Source organism: Dromiciops gliroides, chromosome 1 (genome assembly GCF_019393635.1).
Source record: "Dromiciops gliroides isolate mDroGli1 chromosome 1, mDroGli1.pri, whole genome shotgun sequence".
NCBI lineage: Eukaryota > Metazoa > Chordata > Mammalia > Microbiotheria > Microbiotheriidae > Dromiciops > Dromiciops gliroides.
The window spans coordinates 535,011,642-535,029,946 of record NC_057861.1 but is presented as its reverse complement, the minus strand read 5'-3'; the positions used below and the strand labels follow the sequence as shown (position 1 = coordinate 535,029,946).

At 44.6% G+C, this 18,305-nt stretch overlaps 1 protein-coding gene across 1 annotated transcript in view; it reads right to left on the bottom strand.

The window, feature by feature from the left end:
• The window catches only part of TMEM184A (transmembrane protein 184A), a 33,744-nt gene extending 28,702 nt beyond the window's left edge, over nt 1-5,042 (bottom strand). Inside the window, exons 1-2 of the mRNA XM_043979181.1 lie at nt 4,740-5,042; nt 1,119-1,382 (exon numbers count right to left, since the gene is read on the bottom strand). Of these exons, the coding sequence (XP_043835116.1) occupies nt 1,119-1,382 (264 nt within the window). The 5' untranslated portion in view covers nt 4,740-5,042. The remainder of the gene's footprint in view (nt 1-1,118; nt 1,383-4,739) is intronic.
• Between the last annotated feature and the right edge of the window lie 13,263 nt (nt 5,043-18,305).

The window sequence follows — 18,305 nt, the reverse complement described above, 5'->3', positions numbered from 1 at the left end:
TAAATCCCGACTAAAATCCACCTTCTATGGGAAGCCTTCTCCAACCCCTAATTACTTTCAGTTCTTTCCTTCCCTTAATTATTTCCTATTTAACCTGTACATTGCTAGCTTGGTATATATTTGTTTGCTTGTTGTCTCTCCCGTTAGATTGCAAGGTCCTTGAGGGCAAGGCCTGCCTTTTTTGTATCCCCAGGGCCTGGCACACAGTAAGCACTTAATAAATGTTTATTGGTTGACTGATTGATAAATACTCCATCTCTTCTCCTAAAATATATGTTCCAGGCCAGCTAGGTGGTGCAGTGGATAAAGCACCGACCTTGTACTCAGGAGTACCTGAGTTCAAAACCAGTCTCAGACACTTGACACTTACTAGCTGTGTGACCCTGGGCAAGTCACTTAACCCCCATTGCCCCTCAAAAAAAAAAAATGTTCCTAGAGAATAGGGATTTTTTTTATCCCCAACACACAACACATACCTTGCACTAGGGAATGAAAAGCATTTATTGTCAGCATGTGATGTAATGGGGAAAAAATGCTGGATTTGGAATCAGAATACCTAAGGATCTGTGTGACCCTGGACAAGTCATTTCATTTCTCTGGGCTTTAGTTTCCTTATCTGTAAAATGAAGGGGTTGGGGCGGCTAGGTGGTGCAGTGGATAAAGCACCGGCCCTGGATTCAGGAGTACCTGAGTTCAAATCCAGCCTCAGACACTTGACACTTACCAGCTGTGTGACCTTGGGCAAGTCACTTAATCCCCATTGCCCCACAAAAAAAAAAAAATAAAGGGGTTGGTCTAGATAACATCTGAAGTCTCTTCTAGCTCTAAACCAGTGATCTTACAATCCTAACTAGAAAATAGGATAATATAGATAGATAGATAGAGATATAGAAAAATATATCTCTATCTATCTATCTATTTTAACCATCCAGGTTTCCCTGCCCAGTTTGGAGCTCAAGGGATGGATGTGAGGAGTATCTGGTCATAGAAAATGAGTTTAGCTTTCATGCTGGTTGTTCACAGGAGGATGTGGATTTTCCACGGAAGATGTGTTTACGTGGAAGGCATGTGAAGTGCTTTCTAGGCCTAGGGAGATCTGAAAAGACAGGGGAGCTTACCTGGTGGCAGGTCAGCACCAGTGCTGACCATACAAAGAATCCTGAGATGCCCCGGGCCAGTGGGGTGGTGAGGAAGAGCTGTTTGGAGCCCTGGGTGCTGTTCCAGGCCCTGCTGAGATGAGGGGCATGCCCATTGGTGGGGAGGCCTGGGTCAACAAATGGGAGGATGCTGGTCCCTAGCAACCCCTCAGCCATTTGGGAGGTTAGCATAGTACTTTGGATGGTAGAGTTCTCTTCGACAGGTAGCCCAGTGTTGTTATCCATCTATTGAGGAAGGAAAGAGGACAAAGGTAAGGAAGGGTCTGGCAGCAGGAAGAAGGGGAGGAGTTAGGGAGAAGGAAGGGCACTAAACATGAATTAGAAATCAGAGGGAGAAGTGGACTTGGGCCCCATGGAGAAGATCAAGAAAAAATAAAGTCCAAGGGAGATTAATGAAGAATAAAGAGAAAGGAAAGAGAGGGAAAAAACCCAAGCCAATTCAGGATGAGTCCACTGCTCAGTAGCCGCCAGGGCCCTGTACAGCCCTATCCCTCCTCCTAATTTCAGTTCAAACCTGGAACTTGGATTCTGCCTAATGCAGAAGTCTTCTAGAGTCTATACCAGAGCTTCTTAAACTTTTCCCACTCACAACCCCTTTTCACCAAAGAAATTTTTATACAACCCTGGATATATAGATATATAAAATAGGTATACATGATCTTTGACTGTTGCCAAATTTTGGGGGGACCCCCACATTCAGTTATGTGGGTCACAACCCATAGGTTAAGAAATTTTGTTCTAGACACCACTCTCCCCTCCTATTCCCCAGACATCTCCAAAGCCGGATAGACCAGAGCCTGGCCAGGGCTGCCAGAGAAACTATAATTTGCATGCTTCTAGGAAACCAAGGGGCCCCACACTCTCCAGTGTCCAGACTGCCCCCTTACTAATAGTATGATGTGAAGCTTGCTCCCATTCTGTTGATAGTACAAAACCCTGGCCCAAATCCCCAACTGAAAAATCTGAAAAGCTTGTCCTAAGGAGAGACTCTGATGTTGTAGATAGAAAGCTGATCTCTGAACTAAGGAGACCTGGGTTGAAGATGCTTCTCTAACATGAAGGATATGACTCTGGACAGGTCACTCAACCTCTTGGTGGCTCAGTCAAATGTCTTGAACAACTATAAAGCTGCAGACCATGTGCCAATCCACATTGTTAAAGGGGTGGCACAATGGCTAGAGTGCTGGACTTGAAGTCAGGAAGACCCGAGTTCAAATTCTGCCTTCTGAGACAGTTCGAATTCTGCCCCTTCCAATTGTGGGGCTAGTTGCATAGCATCTCAGCCTCCTGTTTCCTTATCTCTAAAATTAACAATAGCACCTCCCCTACTGGGACATTGGAAGGATTAAATGAGATGATTGCTTTGTAGATTTTAAAGCCCTGCATAAATTCTAGCTATTATTATCATTTTTATTACACTGAGGATATTTGTAGGTCCAGTTTAAACACTTAGCAGGCTGGTTATCCTAATGGTAAAAAACAAAGAAAGAAAAAAATCCCACAGGCGGGGCAGCTAGGTGGCGCAGTGGCTAGAGCACTGGCCCTGGTGTCAGGAGGACCTGAGTTCAAATTTGGCCTCAGACACTTAACACTTACTAGCTGTGTGACCCTGGGCAAGTCACTTAACCCCAATTGCCTCACTAAAAAATAAATAAATAAATAAATAAATTTTTGAAACCCACAGGTTGGATCTAATCCTAGAACTAGAAGAGAACTCAGAGCTCATCTAATACAATGTCTATGATTTACAGATGAGGAAACTGAGGCCCGGAGAGGTTAAGTGAATTAGCAATGGTCAAAAAAGGAATAAAGCATCAGAAACAGGACATGACCTCTGACCAAGCTGGCATTCTTTTTTCACCAAACCTCCCCATTTCACATCTCTCTACTAGATTAGAATCCTCCCTGAAAGCCAGCACGGAGGGCAGGCTGAGTTTGCCTATACTGAAGTGGAGAAGAGGAAGATGGGGGCAGGGAGACAGTCCCTAGAATAATCAGATCATCCATCCAGGGTAGGAAAGGACTTATTCTAGGTCCCAGTCGGGCATTTGCATCTCTCCAGTACCTCCAGTGCAGTTTATACAATAGGTGCTTAACAGATGTTTGTCAAACTGAATAAAGTCTTTTCAGGGTTTGTAGTTAATTTTTCCCCCCAGGGCAATGAGGGTTAAGTGACTTGCCCAGGGTCACACAGCTAGTAAGTGTCACATGTCTGAGGCCAAATTTGAACTCAGTTCCTCCTGAATCCAGGGCCATGCTTTATCCACTGTCCCATCTAGCTGCTGCCCCTCCCCATGCTATTAACTTTAGACCTTTGCCCATAATATAATAATGACAGCTAATATATCTGTAGTACCTTAAAGACTACAAAGAGTTGGCCTTAGAGTCCAGACGACCTGGGTTCAAGTCCTACTTCTGGCACCCACTGGCCCTATGAACCGGACAAGTCATAACTCCTTAGTGTCCCAGGCAATACTTTAAAACTAAGTCGCAGGGGGGCAGCTAGGTGGTGCAGTGGATAAAGCACTGGCCTTGGATTCAGGAGGACCTGAGTTCAAATCCAGCCTCAGACACTTGACACTTAACTAGCTGTGTGATCCTGGGCAAGTCACTTAACCCTCATTGCCCTGAGCAAAAAAAAAAAAAAAAAAAACCTAAGTCGCAGGTAGGGTGTCTCATGAAATCACAAGTCCAGTCCCTATTTCTTAAAGTTTCTATAGTTCTCTCTCTCTCCCCCATCTATACACACACATACATATATATGTATCATATGTGTGTATACAGTATGTGAACTTTAGATGCATTACTACATTTGAGTGTCATAACCTGTGAGGTAGGTATTTCTTGTATTACTGGCCACGCCCCAAAGAGGAGAAGGCACCCCACTAGCAGGAGATCAATGGTTACCAAACAGTTGTTTGTTCAGGGAAATTGTATTTGAGGTTCCTAGGAAGCGGGGAGAACTAAGCCTGTTCACCCTGCGCAGCCGCTCCCGCCCCAGTCCAATGTCGTAGACACCAGCCTGTGTATTGGCAGCCTCCGCCGGCAGGTGGATGGAAGATCCCGGCAACTTGGAAGAGCACTTGCCTCGAGAGTCGCCAACAAGGGCAGCGACGAGCAGGGGCCAGGCTGAGTTCACCATCCAGCGGCGGTGGGTTATTCGTTGCTAGGACTCTCAGACCAGCCACTTCTGGCTCCCTGGGACTTTGCCCTTCCTCCCCTCAACTAAGCAGTTTTCTTTAACCCAGGCTATGCTGCAAGCGGCTAACCCTTCCGGCCGGCTAGCTAGCTAAGCTAGCCAAATATGCTGGCCCGGGGCTAAGGTTGGGGGGAGGGGGGGGTGGAGGGATGAGTGTGAGAAGGGGCCGGTGTTAGAAGGAGGGAGGCTAAGACTAGAAAGAGCTTGGATCCCGGGCAGAGTTAGTCCGCTCAATGAGAACAAAACCCAGGGACCCAATCGCGGAATTCCGAGTCTGTTTTGAAGTTCAATCAGCCCCTTCCCTGCCCCCTTAGAAGCCCCTCCTCCCCCTCCCCTCCCTTTGGCCCTCCCAGTTCGGGTGGCTACTTTGACCCAACTCTTACCTTGCTCAATAGAAAGCGCCCGGAGCGTCACCTCGGTCCCGCGGTTCCCTGCCCGGGGAGCACTTGCATCTCGGGGTCCCAGGTCGGGGCGAGCGCAGGCATTCACGTGGCAGGGGAGACAGCTCCGCGTCTCGCTCAGGAAGTGTAGACAGGCCCCAGGTGAGACTTCAAAGCTGTGCCCTCCCCAGGTGCCTGCACCCAGAGAGTGGGGGAGGGAGGGGAGACGAGATCAGTCGAGAGGGTAGAGTTACCAGGAAGTCACCTGCTCGCCAGCTTCGCCAGTCTCACCGCTCAGTACCAGGAGCCCCACCTCTAAACCCCAGAGAGCGTCAGGATGCGCCTCCCAGCCCAAGCCCGGGCAGGGGCAGAGAGAAACCTCCTGGCGGCTGTTGGCGTCCTCTGGCCTTTCATTCTCTTGACACGGTATCCTCTTCCCTGTTAGTTTAGCCCGCGGCCGGCTCCCACGATCCTGCCTGCTGAGATCTCCTTTTCGGCCTACAGATGGCAGCTGCTCCCCGGGCATATGTCCGAAGGATTCCCTCTGACCCCCGTGTCCCCCGCCCTGTCCTCAATGAGAGCCTCCGTGGGCTGACTTCACCTGTATGTTGGTGGAAGGCATGGATGGGGTGGGGGTGTGGAGGATCATAGACCCAGACTTAGTAGGGCATGGAGGGAGCTTTGTACAACTTAAAGAGGAGGAGGCAAAGGGAGACAGAGAAGAGGAGAGACAGAGAAGGAAATAGAGAAAGAGAAAAGAGGTAGAGACAGAGAGGAGAGAGACTCAAGACTCAAAAAGACAGGGGAACAAAGAGACAGAAAGGAGAGAGAGAGAAAGTAGAGTGGGTCTGTCTGTATCAAAGGTTACCATAATGGGAGCTTTTTTTAAAAAAAAATATTTATTTATTTATTTTTTTTGGTGAGGCAGTTGGGGTTAAGTGACTTGCCCAGGATCACACAGCTAGTAAGTGTCAAGGGTCTGAGGCCGCATTTGAACTCAGGTCCTTCTGAATCCAGGGCCGGTGCTCTATCCACTATGCCACCTAGCTGCCCCGTGGGAGCTTTTAAAGTAAGAACAAAGATCACTTTTTTTTTTGAGGGGCAATGAGGGTTAAGTGACTTGCCCAGAGTCACACAGCTAGTAAGTATCAAGTGTCTGAGGCATTTGAACTCAGGTCCTCCTGAATCCAGGGCCAGTACTTATTTACTTCACCACCTAGCTGCCCCAGAGATCACTTTTTGGCTATAATATTCCTGAAGGTTTTCCTTTTGGGATCTCTTTCAGGAGGTGATCGGTGGATTCTTTCAATTTCTATTTTAGCTTCTGCTTCTAGAATATCAGGGCAATTTTCCCTCACGATCTCTTGGAGTATGGATCACTTTTAAGGAAGACTATGGTTGCTGTGGAAAGAGCCACTGGCTCTTGAATAAGGGGACCTGTGTTTAAATCTCACCTTTGATGCTGACTACCTATGTGACCTTGGGCAGGTTCCATAATCTCTCTGGGCCTGTCTCCTCATCTGTAAAATGAAAAGGCTGGCTTCTGAGGTCCCTTCCTGCTATAGATCAGTGGTCCTATGATCTTAAATTGAATGCATAGGCTCCAGAATAAGAAGGAACCTTAGAGATCCTAGAGCTAGAAGGGACCTCAGAGGCGATCTGACCCAACCTCCTCATTTTACAAATGTGGAAGCTACAGAAAAGTCAAGTGACTTGTCCAAGGTCATGTGGATATTTACATAGGAACATGTTTTATATCTTTATCACTTTGGATTTTCACCACAATTCTGGGGGAAGGGGGTGTAAATACTACTTTACAGATGAGGAAATACAGTTTAAATATCCTGTCCTGGGAAGCAAGTATCATCTAGATTTGAACCCAGACCATTTTTCCCACCACTATATGATACTGCTTCTCTTTTAAGTAGTAAACAGCAAACCCCTTTATTCAAACTCAGGCCTCTGATTCCCAATCTTTTGTCACATTCTCTACCTTAAATGCCCCCAGCCCTGGAGCAGGATTCCAAGTACCTGGCAGTGAGAAGGAAAGACACATTCATAACACAGCCCTACTAGCTCAGGTTATGAAAGACATAGCCACCGCCTCGAAGCCTTGAGTCCTACATCTGTCTTTTAGGTGGCACTAAGTTTTCTCCCAAGCTTCCTCTCGGATAGTCCAGGATTTGAAAAATAGGGAAAGGTGGGGGATTGGAGGTTTGCTGGGGGAACTGATTATTATTTTTGCTGGTCTAATTCATCATGTTCACAATAAACTTCACATCTCTCTTGTGCCTTGAAGCTAAAGCACTCTGCAGATATGAGCTCATCCCCCCCAACACCCTTGGGAGGGGCCTGGCTACATCTATTTCATTTTCCAAGTGGGGAAACCCAGGCACAGCAGCCCTGTGGGGCTGAGCCTGAACAACAGGTCTTTTGACTTCTGGTTGAGGGCCACCCTCTGATGAAGAAGAGGAAAAGTGAATGCAGTGCTTCCTAGAAACTATGCCCTCATCTTAGGACCCAGTATCTTCTCAGCATTGAGGCCCCCCCTACATAAGTTAAACTGGTCTGTCTAGGTTGTTGATGAAGGAAAATAGCCTAGAGGTGTGTTGATACCACTTTTAGAGATAAGACTAAATATTAATCAGAGGAGACAGATCTGCTCCCTTTGCCCCATTGGAGGGACCCCACCCTTTGGCAAATCACAGCCCAGTTCTCCAGCATGCTAGGACAAGAAGCAAGGACGGAATGTTTACTAATGGGGCAGTGTGCCCAAAGTCATCCCCAGTGGATGCTATTCAGGCATCCAAACCAGCCACAGACAAACTCCCAAGAGGCCAAGTGAGGGACTCTCAGGATCTTGAATTTGCTGTAGCTTTGTTTGCTTTCTCTTGCAACCTCCCCAACCCTTCTCCCCCTCCACCAGGTTCCAGATCCATGCCAATTCAATTCAATTCAATATACATTTATTAAGCACCTAAAATATGTGACAGGAACTGTGCTAAATGCTGGGAATACAAAAAGGCAAAAGAAAGTCCCTGCCCTCAAGGAGTTTACAATCTAACAAGGGAGATAACTGCAAACAAATATGTAGAAAACTTTCTTGGTATAGTGTAAAGAGTGCAAGATTTGAAGACAGTGGGCCTGGATTCAAATCCCCCAACTGCTGCAATACCTCCTATGATACAGTGGAAAGAATGGTGAATTTGAAAGCAGATGGTTTGGGTTCAAATATTGCCCCTACCATTTATTAGCAATGTCAACTTGAGCAAGTCAGTTCTGAGTCTCAATTTCTCCATCTGTAAAATCAGAGGGTTAGACTAAATGACCGCCAAGGTCCCTTCTAGTTCTACATCTGTGATCCTATAACACATCCTTTTTTTTTTTTTTTGGTGAGGCATTTGGGATTAAGTGACTTGCCCAGGGTCACACAGCTAGTAAGCATCAAGTGTCTGATCCGGATTTGAACTCAGGTCTTCCTGAATCCGGGGCCAGTGCTCTATCCACTGCACCACTAACCCCATAACACATCCTTAATGGGGAAATCTCTCTGGTCAAAGTCCCAGACCCCAGAAGTATACCAGATGCCCTTACAGCTATATTTCCCTCTCCCCAAGTGAATTTAGTGGCATGTTTACCTTTGGTAAGGTAAGCTTTACCTCCACTCTACCTCATACATTGGAAAGTATGCAATATCCAGTCAGAAGACCTAGGTCTAATTCCCAGCCTTGTCCTGTTTATTCTCTGCGTGACCTGTGACACGGCGAATCGTGTTCATCTCTGTGAGCCTCAATTTTCTCATCTATAAATTGGAAATTTTATACTACCTACATCCCAGAGAAAAGTGTTTTGTGTTATATAAACTGTGAGCTCTCATTTGGGAGTTGTTATTTTAGTGCGGTTGAGTTCACTTACATTGTGGTGGAGAGGCTGATGGTGGTAGAGGGGAGGCAGGGATAAAATGATATAGTTTGATTTATGTCCCCACCCCCTTGGTTAGGGAGTTATAATCCAGTGGTGAAATTGAATATTCAGAAAATCCACTGTTTTTCTTAATTCACAGAGCCAGCCAGGCAAATATTGGAGGTTTCCTGTTTTTTCTGGCTTTTATCCTGCCCCCAAACCCACTCGGGTGTAACAACTGTGGTAAATCCTGAAGCATTCCTCGCTTAAATAGAAAAAAATCTTCCAATCCACCTGATTGGAGGAGGAAAAAGTTCTGAGTTTTGGAATGACAGTTCCAGGGCAGATTTCAGGCTTCAGAGCAATCAGTGCTAGATAAATGTGGAGGACTACGCGTAATGAAACAGAATTTAACCAGCTAAGCTGAGGAGGCAGTTAGATCATTTTCCAGCCGGGGCTAACACTAGATATGTTGCTGATCCCGAGAACCTAGTATAGGTTAAATGCATCAGAGGTGAGACCCCAGAAATGTTCAGCACCAGGGATCAACATGAGATCATCTCTAAAAAACAGGCCAGGAGAGGGGCAGCTAGGTGGCGCAGTAGATAGAGCACCAGCCCTGGAGTCAGGAGTACCTGAGTTCAAATGCGGCCTCAGACACTTAACACTTACTAGCTGTGTGACCCTGGGCAAGTCTCTTAACCCCAATTGCCTCACTAAAAAAAACCAAAAAAACAGGCCAGGAGAGGCAGCTAGGTGGCTCAGTGGATAGAGTAACGACCCTGGAGTCAGGAGGACCTGAGTTCAAATTCGGCCTCAGACATTTAACACTTACTAGCTGTGTGACCCTGGGCAAGTCACTTAACCCCAATTGCCTCACTAAATAAATAGATAGATAGGTAGATAGATAGATAGATAGATAGATAGATAGATAGATGATAGATAGATAGATAGATAGATAGATAGATAGATAGATAGATAGATAGATAGATAGATAGATGATAGAAAATTTAAAAGCAGGCCAGGATTTCTAGATCAGTCAAGACTCCCAAGTGCCAGGGCACTTGCCCATTCCTGGGCCACCTCCAATACCACTTACTGGGAGTCACTATCCCAGTCCTGATTTAGTGTGTCCCCACCCCAGAACACCTTCAGCATTGGTCTGCTCTCCAAAGACATTAATTCCTCCATCTCTTCCGCTGTCCCCTCCATCCTCCTAGCCTTCTCCAGGACATGCAAGTCATCCTTGACTACCCTCAGGCTCTGTAACTCCAACTATCCCTTACTTGCTAAATATAATGGTTGTTTCTCAGCCTTCATTCTTTTTGGTAGCTTTTGACATTGTTGGTCACCTGTTCCTCCTGAGTATTCTGTCCTCTCTGGGTTTTCTGGAAAAGAGGCAGGTTATTGCAGATCTTAATGTTGTTGAGGATTATAATTTTAACTTTAAATGTCAGGCTGAGAAGTCTGTAATTTATCTTAGGGATCCATTAAAGGTTCTTTGAGTAGAAGAGGAAGGACCTGGCATAGGAAGATTATTTTGGTAGCTAAATGGAGGACAGTATGGAGGGGAGACAGACAGACAGACAGAGACAGAGAGAGAAAGAGGAATCAGAGATACTAAGCCTGGGACTTTCTCCTCTTTCTTGAAACTCTTCCCTTCCTTAGAACCCAAGATAATAAACTTGTCCTGGTTCCCTTCCTACTTCACTGACTTCCTTTTTTTGGTTTGTTTTGTTTTGTTTTGCTTTGTTTGTTTCCTATATCCAATCCACTGCCTTGTTAGGGAACATTTCTCAAGTCTCAGTCCTCTACCTTGGGCTCTTTTCTCTATGCATTCTTCCTCAAATACTCCTCGGGTCTCCAAGCTCCAGTTAGCATTGGTTATACTGACCCTCTAATTTACTTCTCTAGCTGAGATATCCTGTTCTCTCTTCTTGTCCTCTCTGTTTTCAGTTGCCTCCGGGACATCTTTACATGTGTGCCTTCCTGTGATCTCAAGTGTGTTAGCCTGGTAGATTAGAGTATGCTGTCTATTAAGCTAAGGTGAGATGTCTGATTCCCACATAGACCAATTAGTTTTGTTTGGTTCTATAGTCTCAGTTTGTACCCCAGATCCCAGACAGCTGTCTCACAAAGACTTGATGCCGGAGTGTAGATGACTCAGTTCAAATCCATCCCCACTACTGGAAAAACTACTCCATGTATGTGCTGTACTGATGGTGGCTAAGTTGATTGTGTCATCTTTACATAAAAGGTGGCATTTTATTGTTGTGGTTAGTAACATCCCTGTTATTACTTCTCTGACTGGTTGGCAGTATTTGCAGGGTGGAATCTTACTCACTTTTTATCCCACCCAGTGAAGTGTGACTGTTCAGTTCCTGTTCACTGATGATGCTGATCACTGGAGCTTTGGCAGGAAGTACTCTGATTAGATGTTAGTTAGAACTTCCCAACAATAAGAGATATCAAGCCCGGGATCATGTTACTGGGTGAAGCCAAGGAATTATTAGTGCTGAAGACCTATGGAGAGCAGTAGGGCGGCCTATGTGAAATGGTTTTAAATGAACCCGATTCAGTCATTAAAAAATGATTTTTTCAATAACAAGCATTTATTTTCTCTCCTTCTCTGCCCTCTCCCCCATTGAGAAAGAAAAAAAAAAAGAATTAAGACAAGACTCTGAGACAATGTGTATAGCAAAGCAAAATGAACCCCCACAGGGTACCATACCCCAAAATGTGTTTCATTCTGCAAATTGAGTCCATCACTTCCACCTATTCATTTTCAGTGCCACTTCGTTCCTCCCTCTTTCCTCTGCAGGGAAGAGATCTGGTTTAAGGGTTAGGAGCAGGAGACCAGGATTTGAGGCTCTTCCTTCGTGTCATTTGTTACCACCGACGACCAAGAACTCTGTTCTATTCTAGGTGCTCTCCTCCATGAAGTCTTTCCTGACTAGCCCCACCTGGCCCCAGTCATTGTCCATGCCAGCATCTCCAAGCACACTTTAGTCAGTGAGCTGAAGCCTTTCTGGGGGTATATTCCTTTTTTTGGGGGGGGGTATTCCTTTATAACAACTCCCTTGATTTCATGATACTCCTTACTCTTCTTAAAGTGCTATATAGGGGCAGCTAGGTGGCGCAGTGGATAGAGCACTGGCCCTGGATTCAGGAGGACCTGAGTTCAAATATGACCTCAGACACTTAACACTTACTAGCTGTGTGACCCTGGGCAAGTCACTTAACAAAATTGCCTCACACACACAAAAAAAGTGCTATATATATACATATATATATATATATATTTTTTAAATGGAATAGGGACAGCTAGGTGGTGCAGTGGATAGAGCACTGGCCCTAGATTCAGGAGAACCTGAGTTCAAATCTGACCTCAGACACTTGACACTTACTAGCTGTGTGACCCTGGGTAAGTCACTTAACCCTCATTGCCCTGCCTAAAAAAAACAAAAAACAAAAACAAAATGGAATAAATGTAAATTAATATGACTTTTTTGAACCCTTTCTAATCATTACTTTTCTGGCCTTCTAACTGTAGGTGTTCCCCACCATTCATTGTCTGCCTCCCCCTCTTTTTCTGTTCCTCCTTGTGGGCCTCAATTGTCCCCTTCATCTTCACTTCTTTTTCTCTTTCTCACCCCTCTCTCTTCATCTTCCAGGATGGAACTTTTGGCATTATATTTAACTCTTCACTTTCCCTGACCCCATAGAATGAATCAGTTGCTGAATCTTGCCATGCCTACCTTCACAACACTTTTTTTTTTGCAGGGCAATGAGGGTTAAGTGACTTGCCCAGGGTCACACAGCTAGTAAGTATCAAGTGTCTGAGACCGGATCTGAACTCAGGTCCTCCTGAATCCAAAGCCAGTGCCTTAACCCCTGCGCCACCTAGCTGCCCCACTCACAGTACTTCTTACATCTGATCCCTTCTCTCTTCATGGCTACCACCTTCATTCAGGCCTTCATCACATCTTGCCTAGACTACCTCAGTGGTGTCCTAATTGGTTTTCTTGCCTCTAGTCTCTCCCCTACTTCAGTCCATCCTACCCAGGGCAGTGAGGTGGCTCACTGGATAGAGCACTGGCCCTGAAGTTGGGAGGACCTGAGTTCAAATCTCACTTCAGACACATACTAGCTGTGTGACCCTGGGCAAATCACTTATCCCCAATTGCCTTAAATATCCGGGGCCATCTCCAGTCATCCTGAAGTATATCTTGCCACTGGACCTAGATGGCTCTGGAAGAGAGAGTGAGGTTGGTGACCTTGAAGAGTCCTCCCTCACTTAAATCCAATTCACTGCAAGTCATGATATCACCTTCCGATGTCACAGTGCTCTTTAAGACTGAAGGACCACCAACAACAAACAACAACCATCTTACAGATGGCTACCAAAATGATTTTTCTTGAGCTCAGATCTGAACGTGACACTTCCCTATTCAATCACCTCCAGTGGCTAACTTTTCTGTTAAGTTTCTTTTTTGGGGGGGGGGGGGGGAGGGCAGGGCAATGAGGGTTAAGTGACTTGCCCAGGGTCACACAGCTAGTAAGTGTCAAGTGTCTGAGGCTGGATTTGAACTCAGGTCCTCCTGAATCCAGGGCCAGTGTTTTTATCTACTGTGCCACCCAGCTGCCCTCTTCTGTCTAGTTTTTAAAGTCCTTCATAACCTGATCCCAGCCTGTCTTTCCAGTCTCTCTGGAGATCCTTCCTCTCTCCTGCATTCTGTGATCCAGTCAAACTGGCCTCACAATGAGTCCATCTCTGTGCTTTGTGTGGGCCATCCCCCATGCTGTGAATGAATGCCCTCCTCAGAGATTCCCTCTGGTCTTTTAAGATTCAGCTTGGGTATCACCTTCTTGTGAAGCTTTCCCTGATCTTTTCAATGACTAGTACTCTGCCTCTCAAACTACTTTGTATTTAACTACTTTATTCTCTGTATACTTGTTTATGAACCTGTTATTTCCCCTCCATGAAAGTGTAGGCTCCTTGTGAGTAAGGCTTATTTCATTCATTGTCTTTGTATCTCTAGTTATAGTACCCACCACATAATAGGTGCTTAATAAATACTTGCTTGGTTTATTATGAAATGGGAACTCCCTGCATCGAATAAGACCATAAGGACATAAAGTCATAGATGAGGGCATCTCGTTCAAGCTCCTCTCGTGAAAAAAAAAAAAGGCCCAGAGAGATGAAATCATTTGCTCAAGTTTACTCAATAGTAAGTGACAAAGCCAAGTTTTGACCTTCTGTACCAGCATCCAGTGTTTGGGTTTGGAGTATTTTGCCATATGCCCTCAAAGCTGCTCTATGTATGTGCCATGGGGTGGGAGTTGTCAGAGAAATAGGAAGAAGGGACCATTCCATTTTAGAATTCACGAGAGAGGGGGGCAGCTAGGTGGCACAGTGGATAGAGTGCCTGCCCTGGAGTCAGGAGTACCTGAGTTCAAATCTGGCCTCAGACACCTGACACTTACTAGCTGTGTGACCTTGGGCAAGTCACTTAACCCCAATTGCCTCACCAAAAAACAAAAAAACCACACAAACAGAATTCATGAGAAACAAGAGGAAATCCATTCATTCATTGTCCAGTACATATCCTACATCTGCAGAAAGCAAATTTCAAAGATTCCCAGAGGAAAAATGTCAGAAATTAGGCCAGGAGGGATGAGAAAGTTCTGAAGAGTGGAATCTAACCATATAAATCCAAATTATTTCAGTTGGAAATAAAAGAGGAGCTGTCTAAAGTGGCCAATGTGGATACACAAGAAACTCACTGACTGACTTAAACTTTAAGAGGACCCAAGGGGAGGTAATGAAGGATGAATGATAAAGAGTGGCATGGTCCTCCTGAAATAGTGTCAGAAGTCTTAGGGATTAGACTGAGCTGAGGCTGGTGAAGGAAGCCAGAGGCAACAAAAAGAGCTTTTAAAAAAGCTATGCTGGGGTCAAAAAGAACATTGATGAAGGAAGAGACAGATCTGGTGCTTAAGGCAGATGGAATAATAATAGAGGATATTTTCTCTACCAAGCTAACTGATCCTCAAACTGAAGAGGACAGAACAAAAAAGGTTAACAGGGAGCTGAAACTCAAAGTAAACAGAGAGGTGGAAAAGGGACAAATGTCTAAAAGACCAATGTGGATGCATAATTAACTCACCAACAAATTTAGACTTATTGAGAAAGACATGTACAGAAGATGGTGGATAGGGCAGCTATATGGCATGGTGGATAAAGCATTGGCCCCGGATTCAGGAGGACCTGAGTTTAAATCCAGCCCCAGACACTTGACACTTACTAGCTGTGTGACCCTGGGTAAGTCACTTAACCCTCATTGCCCCACCAAAAAAAAAAAAAAAGAAGAAGAAGATGGTGGATACCAAAGTCTGTCATGGTTATGTAAAAATCCCAAGTTCCAAAATACTGAAGCTGAAAATGAGCTAAAGCTAATGAGGGAAGCTAAAGAGGAGAAAAGATGGAAAGGGAGTAAGCACTCATTAAGTGCCTCCCATGTGCCAGGCACTGTACTGAGAGCATTAGAAATGTTATCTTAAACATCCTCACAACAATAGCACCTTCCTCTCCTTATTACGGTTGAGGAAACTGAGGCAGACAGAGGTTAGGTGACTTGCCCAGGGTCACATATCTAGTAAGTATCTGAGGCCAGCTTGGAACTCAGGTGTTCTTGACTCCACTACCCCATTTAGCTCAGGCAGGATGTGATGATGATCTTTGTAAAGGAAACAATAAAACAAAAATGGCAATAGGAATTTGAAACTTCATTGATACTTCGATGGTTCAGTGATGTCATCAATAAGGGTATTTCCTCCAAAAATAAAGATTGCAAACTATCCATGCTTGCTCATGCTTACCCCTCCTTGTCTGTGACTCTTGTCCATATTCTCCCATAAATCTGCCACAGGACGCCTACCCAATATTCTGGGGTATGGAGGGTTTACTCTATTCATCTTGACATTGAATGAATACCAGTAGAGTATGCGAGTTGTCTGTTACCTCTCACTCTTGCTAGGCAGCTAGATGGAACAGTGGATAGAGCACTGGCCCGGACGTTGGGAAGAGCAGAGTTCACATCTCACACTTGACACTTACTAGCTGTGTGACCCTGGGCAAGTCACTTAACCCTCATTGCCCCACAAAAAAAAAAAAAAGAGAGAGAGAGAGAGAAAAGAAAAGAATGAAGGACAAACAACAACAACTCTTGCTACACGACCCACATGTCTCTTCTCATCATACATTCTTCAAACTCATTATCCCAAACAATTCCATGTGCCTGTCTGTTGTCCTTTGAGTGATCTTTAACTTTGGGTCTTTAGAGACTGTTACTCAATGATTCAGAACTATATGACATCCTTGGAAAGAAATTGGTACTAAAGATGGACTTCTAAAGTTTAGTATCATTGAAAGACCTGGGAATTTTCCCATAGACAAGCTAGACCAATTCTCTTTTCTCCTGGTCAATTCTGAACCCTGGTCATAGACTATTTGCACTGTTGCTGTACCTAAGAGGAACAAGAAATTAGCATGAGAGTACCTAGATGTCCTCAATGAGTTCTAGCTACTAGGCCTGTATGAATTACAGTCCCAGTGTAATTCCCAAGAACTGATAGAAGATTGCTAAGCAGACCCAGTAGCACACTGACATGGTGGATAGAGTGCTGGACTTGGAGTCAAGATGACCCGAGTTCAAATCCTCAAATCAGTCACTAACTGCGTGATGACAGGAAAGTTACTTAATCTTTCTCAGCCTGTTTTTTTGTTGGTTGTTTTTGAGTCATTTTTTAGCCTTCTTACTCTTTATGACCCCATTTGGGGTTTTCTTGGAGTGGTTTGCCATTTCATTCTCCAGCTCATTTTACAGATGAAGAAACTGAAGCCAATAAGGTGAAGTGACTTGTCCAGCATCACACAACTAGTATGTGTCTGAGGCCAGATTTGAACTCAGGAGGATGAGTCTTCCTGACTCCAGACCCCAAGCTCTATCTGCTATGTCACCCAGCTGCCCTAGCCTCAGTTTATACATCCACAAAAAGGGGATAATAATAGCACTTATGTCATAAACCCGTTGTGAGGATCAAATGAGGTATCATATGTAAAATATTTTGTAAACCTTGCAGTTCTATGTAAATGTATAGCTATTGTTCTAATTTGAAAGATTGAGAGATCTGATCCATTCAGTGATCATTCAATGGTTTCAGTACACTGATGGCTTCTCACCTCTTGAAAGAGAAGTGATGGTGTAGAGGTACAGAAAGATCCCTACATTCAGAAACATAGCCAATGTGTTTAGCTGGTTCTCTCTCTCTTGCCCAGGGTATAAATGCAGGGGCTACTCCTGGGCCCTATCCCACTACTGATTAGCAGAGAAATTTTGACTTGCATTTTCCAACCTGGGCTGGTTTACTCCTCCTTTTGGAAACCCAGTGATGTGCATATCGATGCTAAATTTAGGCTACAGGAATGATTGGTAGAACCCACTACATCTCCTTTTTTTTTTAAGTGAGGCAATTGGGGTTAAGTGACTTGCCCAGGGCCACACAGCTAGTAAGTGTTAAGTGTCCGAGGCCGGATTTGAACTCAGGTACTCCTGACTCCAGGGCTGGTGCTCTATCCACTCCACTACATCTCTTGACGCCTGAGCTCAATCGATCTACCAACTTAAGTCTCCTTGGTAATTGGGTTTATGGGAATGTACCCCCCAAGTCTTATGGGGGGATGGAGTGGCGGGTAATAGGAATGGTACAAAAAAAGAAGAAAAGAAAGAAACATCAGTGTTTCTTAATCAAATTAATAAGGCACAAAAGAGCAGGAAGAAGTTCAAAAAGGAACACAAATAAGCAAGATGGTTGTAACTATTGTATTAAATTTAATGTACATTAAAAACTATATGGGGAAGCTAGGTGGCGCAGCAGGGGTCCTAGAGTCAGGAGTACCTGTGTTCAAATCCGACCTCAGACGATTGACACTAACCCCAAATGCCTCACCAAAAAAAAATCCAAAAACTATATAAGGGCAGCTAGGTGGCGCAGTGAACAGAGCACCAGCCTTGGATTCAGGAGGACCTGAGTTCAAATCCAGCCTCAGACACATAATACTAGCTGTGTGACCCTGGGCAAGTCACTTAACCCCAATTACCTCACCAAAAATAAAACAAAAAACTACGTAAGAGAAGTTCACTTTTTATATAAATCATCTTTTCTGGTTTTTTTAATTGAAATGTTCACGTTAAGTTTATAGTAAAAAGAAAATAGTAGAAATAACAGAAAATGGGGCAGCTAGGTGATACAGTGGGTCACCTCATCACCCTCATTACCCCGCAAAAAAAAAAAAAAAAGACAAATGCCTGGATTTTCTGGATTTTCAAGTTATTGAGCTTGATTTCAAGTCCTAGCAGAATTCTAGATAGTACTGTTATTAAAGGGACAGGTTGGGGCTGCTAGGTGGTACAGTGGATAGAGCATGAGTTCTAGAGTCAGGAGGACCTGAGTTCAAGTCCGACCTCAGACACTTAACAATTACTAGCTGTGGGACCCTAGGCAAGTCACTTAACCCTAATTGCCTCACAACAACAAAAAAAAAGGGATAGGTTGTTGAACATTTAGAAAGGGTAGTAGTAATTAGCAGGATCAAGAACTGAG